Source organism: Hypanus sabinus, chromosome 31, assembly GCF_030144855.1.
Source record: "Hypanus sabinus isolate sHypSab1 chromosome 31, sHypSab1.hap1, whole genome shotgun sequence".
NCBI lineage: Eukaryota > Metazoa > Chordata > Chondrichthyes > Myliobatiformes > Dasyatidae > Hypanus > Hypanus sabinus.
In genome coordinates, this window is record NC_082736.1 from 2498806 (window position 1) to 2511684 (window position 12879).

Here is a 12879-nt window from a genome sequence, read left to right on the forward strand (position 1 = left end):
AATTTCTAAGGTAGGGCCATTTTCAGCACAACTTTGTGGACCGAAGGGCCTGTATTGTGTTGGAGGTTTTCCAAATTTCTGTGCTCCCCTGACTATTGAGCCCCCTAATGCTACCACTCCCCTCTTCTCCCCAAGCTACTCGCCTCCTGCAACTTCAGGGTGACCACTTCCCTGTAACTCTGATCAATGATCTCCTCACTCTCCCGTACAAGCCGAAGGTTATTCAGCTGCCACTCCAGATCCCGAACACGGTCTTCCAGGAGCTGCAGCCGGATGCACTTCATGCTGATGTAAGTCCCCGGGAGACTCTGGGCAGAGGCTGAAAGGTTCTTGATTTGTAAGGACGTCAGGGAGAGGAGAATGGGGCTGAGAGGAATAATAAATCAGCCATGACAGAATGACAGAGCAGACTCAATGGGCTGAATGGCCTCACCCTGCTTCTATATCCTATGGCCTTCGATGCTGGATGTCCAGAGCATTCATCTATCTGCTTCCTCTTCAACACACGACAGTGGTCCAGCCTTCACAGCTTTCAGGGGCACAGAGTTCAACATCCTCGGTTCCAAATAATCACCCCCAACTCCCCCATTCTCTGACTGGGAGTGTGGATGAAAACCTCCTCTCTCAATAACGCTGGGCAGTTCTTTGTCCCTGAGGCAGACTTACCGAGTATCTGTACTTCAATGTGTCTCGGCCTCTCGATGAACCTCTCGATGAACAGGGCTCCATTTCCAAAAGCAGACAGGGCCTCAGAGTAAGCACGCTGGTAGTTCTCCTCCAGCTCCTGCAGAAAACAACGACGGCAGAAAATTTAAAACGCAGAGCGTATTGAAGAACATAGAAAATCGACAGCACATTACAGGCCCTTCGGCCCACAATGTTGTGCTGACCCTGTAACCCACCCTAGAGACTGCCTAGAATTACCCGCTGCTTAGCCCTGTCTTTTTCTAAGCTCCATGTACCTAGCTAAGAGTCTCTTAAAAGACCCGATCGTAGCCGCCTCCACCACCGTCGCTGCTGGCAGCCCATTCCACGCACTCACCAGTCTCTGTGTGAAAAACTTACCCCTGACACCTGCTCCCCAGCACCTGAAAACTGTGCCTCCTCGTGTTAGCCATTTCAGCCCCGGGAAAAAGCCCCTGGCTATCCACACGATCAATGCCCCTCATCGTCTTATACACCTCTATCAGGTCACCCCTCATCCTCCGTCACTCCAAGGAGAAAAGGAGAATTCACTCAACCCATTCTCATAAGGCATGCTCCCCAATCCAGGCAACATCCTTGTAAATCTCCTCTACACCCTTTCTATGGTTTCCACATCCTTCCTGTAGTGAGGCGACCAGAACTGAGCACAGTACTCCAAGTGGGGTCTGACCAAGGTCTGATATCGCTGTAACATTAACTCGCAGCTCTTGAACTCAATCCCACAGTTGATGAAGGCCAACACTGTCAACCTGCACAACAGCTCTGAGTGTCCTATGGACACGGACCCTTAGATTTCTCTGATCATCCACACTGCCAAGAGTCTTACCATTAATATTATATTTTGTCTTCAAATTTGACCTACTGAAATGAAGGACTTCACACTTATCTGGGTTGAACTCCATCTGCCACTTCTCAGCCCAGTTCTGCATCCCTTCGATGTCCCACTGTAGCCCCTGACAACCCTCCACACTATCCAGAGCACCCTCAGCAAACTTACTAACCTACCCTTCCACCTCCTCATCCAGATCATTTATAAAAATCATGAAGAGCAAGGGTTCCAGAACAGAGCCCTGTGGAACACCACTGGTCACCATCCTCCATGCAGAATACGGACCATCTACAACTACCCTTTGCCTTCTGTGGGCAAGCCAATTCTGGATCCATAAAGCAAGGTCTCTTGGATCCCATGCCTCATTACTTTCTGAATGAGCCTCGCATGGGGAAACTTATCAAATGCCTCGCTGAAATCCATATACACTACATCTACTGCTCTACCTTCATCAATGTGTTTTGTTACGTCCTCAAAGAATTCATTCAGGCTCATGAAGCATGACCTGCCCTTGACAAAGCCATGCTGACTATCCCTAATCAGATTATGTCTCTCCAAATGTTCATAAATCCCGTCTCTCAGGTTCTTCAACAACTTGCCCACCACTGAATTCAAACTCACTGCTCTGTAATTTCCTGGGTTATCTCTACCCCCTTTCTTGAACAAGGGAACAACGTTTGCAAACTTCCAATCCTCTGGTACTTCTCCCGTGCCTGTTGATGATGCAAAGATCATCACCAGAGGCTCAGCAATCTCCTCCCTGGCTTCCCACAGTAGCCTGGGGTACATCTCATCCAGTCCTGGCGACTTATCTATCCGAACACCTTTCAGAAGCTCCAGCACATCCTCCGTCTTAACATCTATCTGCTCAAGTATTTCAGTCCGCTGTAAGTCATCCCCACAATTGCCAAGGTCTTTTTCCTTGGTGAATACTGAAGCAAAGTATTCATTAAGAACCTCTGCAATCTCCTCCAGTTCTAGGCACACATTTCCACTATCGCTCCTGATTGGTCCTGTCCTCTCACGTCTTATCCCCTTGCTCTTCACATACTTGGAGAATACCTCGGGATTTTCCTTAATCCTGCCCGCCAAGGTCTTGTCCTGGCCCCTTCTAGCTCTCCTAATTTCATTCCTAAACTCCTGCCTGGCAACCTTGTGTCTTTCTAAATCTGCATCTCTGGAATTTCATCACTGAACCACTCTCTCTCCTTCTTTAGGATTCTCTTTAAAATTAATCCAGCCTAACTTCACCTTACTTGGCTGACAAGCTGTGCCTGACGAAGCTCCACTGGAGCGGTGTGGCCTATCACACATGACTATTCAGGTTGCTTTAGGTCAGCTGTTATGTTCGTTCTGTTGCCATCTAAGGGTAGAAGTTGACTGGGTAGCTCCTCGAGCCTAATGTGAGTCAATAAGACAGCAGCTGAACAGATATTTCACTTTAAATTGATTTTCATGTCCGATTCTCATAGCACTTTATTCTCCCAAAATCTACTGATCCAATCCTTGATTACACCCGATGGCTCAACATCACATTCCTCTGAAGAATTCCAAAGATTCACTATGCTTCAAGGGAGGAAATTCTTCCTCTCCTGCCTGGTGGCCATGCTGTGCAAAGCCGTATCTTTGGACATCTACCAGCATTCAGGCGTGCGAAAGACAAAGCAACCGATGCTATTTATCCAAACAGAGTACCTGTGCTTCCCACCTTCACCCTTGCTTTCACTTTCCCTCCCATTCAGAGCTTGTGACCTCTCCCCCACCAGCAGCTGACACCAGAGTATTCGAGCCCCTGCTTTCCTTACATCCTTTCAACAAATCGCTCTTCTCAGTTTAGAAGGATCCGTGGTGCAAACAAACTCCTGACCGCCCTTCAACCCCACTCTGCCTGCAGAACCCAGTCTTTGCTGTCCCAGTTCTGCTGTCCCAGCTCCGGTCTCTATTCGGATGTCCATCTTCTACATTACAAATGGGGAAAAAACCTGCTGGTAATCAGCATTTCTTTAGAAGAGATGTGTGCCAAAGGGGAACAAGAGCATAAATTTAGACTATGCTGCCAAAATCAGCTTTCGATATCACTGTTACTACAGTGCAGTCATAACAGGTATACTGTAGACAGACTGGGAAATATAACCCACATGGACCAATTCACACTGAAAAATCCCCTTGATAACAGAGTATAAACACACTACCCAGAATAAACTGACTTCTAATGACGTGAAGAGCAAGGCTCCAAAGAAAAGAACGAAGAGTTGGTTGTGGGGGCAGAGAAGCAGCTCTGACATTCGGGTCTGGGTCCAGATTCGACTTCCGGAAAGCCGACTTACAAGGGGTGGCAATCCCAGACCGAACTTGACGGATGCTCGAGTACCATCACCTCCTGCAAAGTGAAACCGAGCCACACAGGTGACCACAGGGTTTCGTTCTCAGGTGGGCTCCAAGACCTGGGCCTCAACACCCCCTTGTGTAACTGAATCCTGGATTTCCTCAGTTGCAGACCACAGTCAGCTCAGATTGGCAACAACATCTCCTCCACAATCTCCATCAGCACAGGAGCACCTCAAGGACGTGTGCCTAGACTCCTGCTCTACTCGCTTTACATTGATGACAGTATGGCAGCATCTACGGAAAGGCATAAACAGTCAAAGGGTCTGTGCTCTTTTCCATAGATGTTGTCTGGCCTGCTGAGTTCCTCCAGCATTATTGACGTGCGGTGGAGAGTATATTGACTGCTTGTTTCAAGGCCTGGTACGCAAAGGCCAATGCCCTTGAACAGAAAATCCCACAAAAAAGGAGTGAATATGGCCCAGACCATCACGGGTAAAGTCCTCCCCACCACTGAGCACAAATACAAGGCACACTGTCATAGGAAAGCAACATCCATCAACAAACAACCCACACCACACAGGTCATGCTCTCTTCTCGCTGCTCCCATCAGGAAGCAGGTACAGGAGCTTCAGGACTCACATCACCAGGTTCAGGAACAGTTATTGCCCTTCAACCATCAGGCTCCTGAACCAGTGAGGATAACCTCAACTCTGAACTGATTCCATCGGGAAGGAGGTACAGGAGCCTCAGGTCCCACACCACCAGGTTCAGGAACAGTTATTACCCCTCAACAATCAGGCTCCTGAACCAGTCAGGATAATCTCAACTCTGAACTGATTCCATTGGGAAGGAGGTACAGGAGCCTCAGGTCCCACACCACCAGGTTCAGGAACAGTTATTACCCTTCAACCATCAGGCTCCTGAACCAGTGAGGGTAACCTCAACTCTGAACTGATTCCATCGGGAAGGAGGTACAGGAGCCTCAGGTCCCACACCACCAGGTTAATAACTGTTCCAGTGACCCGGGTTCGATTCCCATCACACGGTAGTGTAGTGATTAACACAACGTTTTACAGTACCAGTGAACCGGGTTCGATTCCCATCACACGGTAGTGTAGTGATTAACACAACGTTTTACAGTACCAGTGACCCGGGTTCGATTCCCATCACACGGTAGTATAGTGGTTAGTACAACATTTTACAGTACCAGTGACCCAGGTTCGATTCCCATCACACGGTAGTGTAGTGATTAACACAACGTTTTACAGTACCAGTGACCCGGGTTCGATTCCTATCACATGGTAGTATAGTGGTTAGTACAACATTTTACAGTACCAGCGACCCGGTTCAATTCCCGCCACTGCCTGAAAGGAGTGTGTACGTTCTCCCCACGACCTCATGGGTTTCCTCCTGGTGCTCCAGTTTCCTCCCAAAGACATGCCTGAGGTCTAGTAGGAAGATTGAAGAGAACAGGGAAGAAAAAGAGAGGAAATGAAAAGCTGTAGATTTTGACATTTGTGTGAAAGAGTTGAAGTTTGTGACATGCTGGTTAATGGATTAATTTGTCATTGTAAATTGTCCTGTAATTGGGGGGTTGCTGGATGGCTTGGCTCAAAGGGCCAGAATAACTAAATAAAGGTCAGTTGCGCCTGTTGCACCACTCCCGGTCATGGACAAATGTCAAAACCTATAGCTTTTCATTTCTTCTTTTCTTTCCTGATCTCTTCGATCTTCCTCCTGTATCTTGGGAATTAAGGAAGATCACCAGTAATGCACCGGAAGTCACCTCAGACGTGCCTTCAAATCCTTGGTGCCAGCTACCAGGTCCATAAGCTAAACACGAGAGATGCTGAGAATCCAGTGCATCACACACAAAACGCTGGAAGAACTCAGAAGGTCAAGCAGCACCTCTGGAGGTTGCCGCTGGGACCTTGGTCGACTGTTTATTCCTCTCTGCACATGCGGCCCAAGCTCCGCTATCATTTTGTGTTTGTTGTTCAAGATTTCCAGCTTCCACAGAATCTCTGCACCATACCCCAGCCATTTCCCTGCTCTGCTTTTTCAGTTATTTCGAGATACAGCCCTTCCAACTCAATGAGTCACACTGTTGGCCTTCGCCTAATCACAGGACAATTTACAATGACCAATTAATCTACTAACCAGTAGATCTTCAGACTGTGGGAGGAAACCAGAGCACCTGGAGAAAACGCATGCAGTCATGGGGAGGACGTGCAAACTCCTTACTGTTCCCTCGAAGCTACGCGAGTGTGCGGCTACGCGGTAACTGAAATGCTCCCGCGCACATAGCCCTCGTCGTCACGCAGCTGGAATGGGGCGCAGCTGGAAAATGCTTGCAAAATGTTAAAGATTTTCTTTGTTGTACCATATTTCATTACACCCTTCAATTCATCGATAAAATCAAAAGTATGTCATTTTTCAATTTTCATTCTAAATATTCACAGTGTTTTGAAATTTACACTGCTGTCCAGTTTTCAGGCTGGGTAAAAATTTCCTGCCCAAAGCAATGGCTGGTCTGCATGGCTGCAAAATGAAAAGTTGGATGGGCCTTTGCTACAGAGAGAATTGAAGTCCAACCCACAAGCTGCAACACTATGCCACTGTGACAGCCAGCGCAGAAGTTTGTTTCTCCTGATTGACCCACTCTGTCGTGATGTTGGAAGCACCTCACCTCATAGTCCCGGACCACTCTCATCCCTCTGCCACCTCCTCCGTAAGCGGCTTTGAACATGATTGGGTAGTCATATGCGTCGGCAAACTCCTGGGCTTCGGTCAGGCATGTTACAGGCGCTGAGGATCCAGGTACAACTGGAACACCTAGAAAGGAAAATGAGGCTGCAATCACTTTCGTTTCCATTTTGTACATTTGCTATGAAGATTTAAAGCGGATAACTTCACCAATAAACTGTTCTCGGGCTTGCAGCTGGGTACAGGTATCGATTCTAACCAGCGTTTCAATGACAAACTCCGCCACCTGCATCAGGTCGGACAACGGAAAGAGCTTTGCCAAGCATCATGGGAACCAGGACAAAACCCCCAGAGCAGGTGGCGGAGGCAGAGTCTCCCACCACATCTATCACAAAGCACAGCAGGCTACAGATCACGGAAAATTTGATAGAAAGGGTGAGCATTTGGATTAGATTGGGCCAAAGGGCCACTGTAGCAATCTGCACTCTGTAGCAATCACATTATTCCCCCTCCCGCTCTCTCACCCACCTCCCCCGCACGGTCTCACCAATCACCTGCCAGCTTCTCACTTTATCCCCCTCCCTCCCTCACCCACCCCCCCCCACGGTCTTACCAATCACCTGCCAGCTTCTCACTTTATCCCCCTCCCTGTCCCCCACTCACCCACCTCCCCCTCACGGTCTCACCAATCACCTGCCAGCTTCTCACTTTATCCCCCTCCCTCTCCCTCCCCCACTCACCCACCTCCCCCTCACGGTCTCACCAATCACCTGCAAGCTTCTCACTTTATCCCCTCCCTCTCCCCCACTCACCCACCTCCCCCTCACGGTCTCACCAATCACCTGCCAGCTTCTCACTTTATCCCCCTCCCTCTCCCTCCCTCACCCACCTCCCCCTCACGGTCTCACCAATCACCTGCCAGCTTCTCACGTTATCCCCCTCCCTCTCCCTCCCTCACCCACCTCCCCCTCACGGTCTCACCAATCACCTGCCAGCTTCTCACTTTATGCCCCGCCCTCTCCCCCACTCACCCACCTCCCCCTCACGGTCTCACCAATCACCTGCCAGCTTCTCACTTTATGCCCCTCCCTCTCCCTCCCAAACTCACCCACCTCCCCCTCACTGTCTCACCAATCACCTGCCAGCTTCTCACTTTATCCCCCTCCCTCTCCCCCACTCACCCACCCCCCCCCACGGTCTCACCAATCACCTGCCAGCTTCTCACGTTATCCCCCTCCCTCTCCCTCCCTCACCCACCTCCCCCTCACGGTCTCACCTATCACCGGCCAGCTTCTCACTTTATCCCGCTCCCCCTCCCCCACTCACCTCCCCCTCACGGACTCACCTACCACCTGCCAGCTTCTCACTTTATCCCCCTCCCTCTCCCCCACTCACCCACCTCCCCATCACGGTCTCACCAATCACCTGCCAGCTTCTCACTTTATCCCCCTACCTCTCCCTCCCTCACCCACACCCCCTCATGGTCTCACCAATCACCTGCCAGCTTCTCACTTTATCCCCCTACCTCTCCCCCACTCACCCACCTCCCCCCTCACGGTCTCACCAATCACCTGCCAGCTTCTCACTTTATCCCCCTCCCCCTCTCACCCACCTCCCCCTCACGGTCTCACCAATCACATATCAGCTTCTCACTTTAACCCCCTCCCTCCCTCACCCACCTCCCCCCTCACGGTCTCACCAATCACCTGCCAGCTTCTCACTTTATCCCCCTCCCTCCCTCTCCCCCACTCACCCACCTCCCCCCTCACGGTCTCACCAATCACCTGCCAGCTTCTCACTTTATCCCCTTCCCTCTCCCTCCCTCACCCACCACCCCCTCACGGTCTCACCTATCACCTGCCAGCTTCTCACTTTATGCCCCTCCCTCCCTCTCCCCCACTCACCCACCTCCCCCCTCACGGTCTCACCAATCACAGGCCAGCTTCTCACTTTATCCCCCTCCCTCCCTCTCCCCCAATCACCCACCTCCCCCCTCATGGTCTCACCAATCACCTGCCAGCTTCTCACTTTATCCCCCTCCCTACCTCTCCCTCCCTCACCCACCGCCCCCTCACGGTCTCACCTATCACCTGCCAGCTTCTCACTTTATCCCCCTCCCTCCCCCTCCCTCACTCACCCACCTCCCCCTCACGGTCTCACCTATCACCGGCCAGCTTCTCACTTTATCCCCCTCCACCTCCCCCACTCACCTCCCCCCTCACGGTCTCACCTATCACCTGCCAGCTTCTCACTTTATCCCCCTCCCTCCCCCTCCCTCACTCACCCACCTCCCCCTCACGGTCTCACCAATCACCTGCCAGCTTCTCACTTTATCCCCTTCCCTCCCTCACTCACCCACCTCCCCTCACGGTCTCACCAATCACCTGCCAGCTTCTCACTTTATCCCCCTCCCCCTCCCCCTCACCTCCCCCCCACGGTCTCACCAATCACCTGCCAGCTTCTCACTTTATCCCCCTACCTCCCTCACCCACCTCCACCCCCCCACGGTCTCACCAATCACCTGCCAGCTTCTCACTTTATCCCCCTCCCTCTCCCCCACTCACCCACCCCCCTCACAGTCTCACCAATCACCTGCCAGCTTCTCACTTTATCCCCCTCCCTCCCTCTCCCTCCCTCACCCACCTCCCCCTCACGGTCTCACCAATCACCTGCCAGCTTCTCACTTTATCCCCCTCCCTCCCTCTCCCTCCCTCACCCACCTCCCCCTCACGGTCTCACCAATCACCTGCCAGCTTCTCACTTTATCCCCCTCCCTCTCCCCCACTCACCCACCCCCCTCACGGTCTCACCAATCACCTGCCAGCTTCTCACTTTATCCCCCTCCCTCCCTCTCCCTCCCTCACCCACCTCCCCCTCACGGTCTCACCAATCACCTGCCAGCTTCTCACTTTATGCCCCTCCCTCCATCTCCCCCACTCACCCACCTCCCCCCTCACGGTCTCACCAATCACAGGCCAGCTTCTCACTTTATCCTCCTCCCTCCCTCTCCCCCAATCACCCACCTCCCCCCTCACGGTCTCACCAATCACCTGCCAGCTTCTCACTTTATCCCCCTCCCTACCTCTCCCTCCCTCACCCACCTCCCCCTCATGGTCTCACCAATCACCTGCCAGCTTCTCACTTTATCCCCCTCCCTCCCTCTCCCTCCCTCACTCACCCCCCCTCACGGTCTCACCAATCACCTGCCAGCTTCTCACTTTATCCCCCTCCCTCCCCCTCCCTCACTCACCCACCTCCCCCTCACGGTCTCACCTATCACCTGCCAGCTTCTCACTTTATCCCCCTCCCTCCCTCTCCCCCACTCACCCACCTCCTCCTCACGGTCTCACCAATCACCTGCCAGCTTCTCACTTTATCCCTCTCCCTCCCTCTCCCTCCCTCACCCACCTCCCCCTCACGGTCTCACCTATCACCTGCCAGCTTCTCACTTTATCCCCCTCCCTCCCCCTCCCTCACTCACCCAGCTCCCCCTCACGGTCTCACCAATCACCTGCCAGCTTCTCACTTTATGCCCCTCCCTCTCCCCCACTCACCCACCCCCCTCACGGTCTCACCAATCACCTGCCAGCTTCTCACTTTATCCCGCTCCCTCTCCCTCCCTCACCCACCTCCCCCTCACGGTCTCACCTATCACCTGCCAGCTTCTCACTTTATCCCCCTCCCTCCCTCACCCACCCCCCCCTCGGTCTCACCAATCACCTGCCAGCTTCTCACTTTATCCCCCTCCCTGTCCCCCACTCACCCACCTCCCCCTCACGGTCTCACCAATCACCTGCCAGCTTCTCACTTTATCCCCCTCCCTCTCACTCCCTCACCCACCTCCCCCTCACGGTCTCACCTATCACCTGCCAGCTTCTCACTTTTTCCCCCTCCCCCTCCCCCACTCACCCACCTCCCCCTCACGGTCTCACCAATCACCTGCCAGCTTCTCACTTTATCCCCTCCCTCTCCCCCACTCACCCACCCCCCTCACGGTCTCACAAATCACCTGCCAGCTTCTCACTTTATCCCCCTCCCTCCCTCTCCCTCCCTCACCCACCTCCCCCTCACGGTCTCACCAATCACCTGCCAGCTTCTCACTTTATGCCCCTCCCTCCCTCTCCCCCACTCACCCACCTCCCCCCTCACGGTCTCACCAATCACAGGCCAGCTTCTCACTTTATCCCCCTCCCTCCCTCTCCCCCACTCACCCACCTCCCCCCTCACGGTCTCACCAATCACCTGCCAGCTTCTCACTTTATCCCCCTCCCTCTCCCTCCCTCACCCACCCCCCCCACGGTCTCACCAATCACCTGCCAGCTTCTCAGTTTATCCCTCTCCCTGTCCCCCACTCACCCACCTCCCACTCACCCACCTCCCCCTCACGGTCTCACCAATCACCTGCCAGCTTCTCACTTTATCCCCCTCCCTCTAACTCCCTCACCCACCTCCCCCTCACGGTCTCACCTATCACCTGCCAGCTTCTCACTTTATCCCCCTCCCTCTCCCCCACTCACCCACCTCCCCCTCACGGTCTCACCAATCACCTGCCAGCTTCTCACTTTATCCCCCTCCCTCTCCCTCACTCACCCACCTCCCCCTCACGGTCTCACCAATCACCTGCCAGCTTCTCACTTTATCCCTCTCCCTCCCTCTCCCCAACCCACCCACCTCCCCCTCACGGTCTCACCTATCACCTGCCAGCTTCTCACTTTATCCCCCTCCCTCTCCCTCCCTCAACCACCTCCCCCTCACGGTCTCACCAATCACCTGCCAGCTTCTCACTTTATCCCCCTCCCTCTCCCCTACTCACCCACCCCCCCCCACGGTCTCACCAATCACCTGCCAGCTTCTCACTTTATGCCCCGCCCTCTCCCCCACTCACCCACCTCCCCCCTCATGGTCTCACCAATCACCTGCCAGCTTCTCACTTTATCCCCCTACCTCTCCCTCCCTCACCCACCCCCCTCACGGTCTCACCTATCACCTGCCAGCTTCTCACTTTATCCCCCTCCCTCCCTCACCCACCTCCCCCTCACGGTCTCACCAATCACCTGCCAGCTTCTCACTTTATCCCCCTACCTCTCCCTCCCTCACCCAACCCCCCCTCACGGTCTCACCAATCACCTGCCAGCTTCTCTCTTTATCCCCCTCCCTCTCCCCCAATCACCCACCCCGCTCACGGTCTCACCAATCACCTGCCAGCTTCTCACTTTATCCCCCTCCCTCTCCCCCACTCACCCACCTCCCCCTCACGGTCTCACCAATCACCTGCCAGCTTCTCACTTTATCCCCCTCCCTCCCTCACCCACCCCCCCCCCACGGTCTCACCAATCACATGCCAGCTTCTCACTTTATCCCCCTCCCTCCCTCACCCACCTCCCCCCCCACGGTCTCACCAATCACCTGCCAGCTTCTCACTTTATCCCCCCCCCTCTCCCCCACTCACCCACCCCCCCTCACGGTCTCACCAATCACCTGCCAGCTTCTCACTTTATCCCCCCCCCTCTCCCCCACTCACCCACCCCCCCCCCCTTCACGGTCTCACCAATCACCTGCCAGCTTCTCACTTTATCCCCCTACCTCTCCCTCCCTCACCCACCTCCCCCCTCACGGTCTCACCAATCACCTGCCAGCTTCTCACTTTATGCCCCTCCCTCACTCTCCCTCCCTCACTCACACCCCCTCACGGCCTCACCAATCACCTGCTAGCTTCTCACATTATCCCCCTCCCTCCCTCTCCCCCACTCACCCACCTCCCCCTCACGGTCTCACCAATCACCTGCCAGCTTCTCACTTTATCCCCCTCCCTCCCTCTCCCTCCCTCACCCACCTCCCCCTCACGGTCTCACCAATCACCTGCCAGCTTCTCACTTAATCCCCCTCCCTCTCCCCCACTCACCCGCCCCACTCACGGTCTCACCAATCACCTGCCAGCTTCTCACTTTATCCCCCTCCCTCCCTCTCCCTCCCTCACCCACCTCCCCCTCACGGTCTCACCAATCACCTGCCAGCTTCTCACTTTATGCCCCTACCTCCCTCTCCCCCACTCACCCACCTCCCCCTCACGGTCTCACCAATCACCTGCCAGCTTCTCACTTTATCCCCCTCCCTCTCCCCCACTCACCCACCCCCCTCACGGTCTCACCAATCACCTGCCAGCTTCTCACTTTATCCCCCTCCCTCCATCTCCCTCCCTCACCCACCTCCCCCTCACGGTCTCACCAATCACCTGCCAGCTTCTCACTTTATCCCCCTCCCTCCATCTCCCTCCCTCACCCACCTCCCCCTCACGGTCTCACCAATCACCT

The 12879-nt window shown here is 54.2% G+C and overlaps 1 protein-coding gene across 3 annotated transcripts in view; it reads right to left on the reverse strand.

Annotated features, from left to right (window-relative positions):
* The window catches only part of LOC132383728 (pyruvate carboxylase, mitochondrial-like), a 950497-nt gene that overhangs the window by 819114 nt on the left and 118504 nt on the right, over positions 1-12879 (reverse strand). For all 3 annotated transcript variants that reach the window (XM_059954922.1, XM_059954921.1, XM_059954923.1), the window contains exons 5-6: positions 6552-6697; positions 667-784 (exon numbers count right to left, since the gene is read on the reverse strand). In XM_059954922.1, the coding sequence (XP_059810905.1) occupies positions 667-784; positions 6552-6697 (264 nt within the window). The remainder of the gene's footprint in view (positions 1-666; positions 785-6551; positions 6698-12879) is intronic.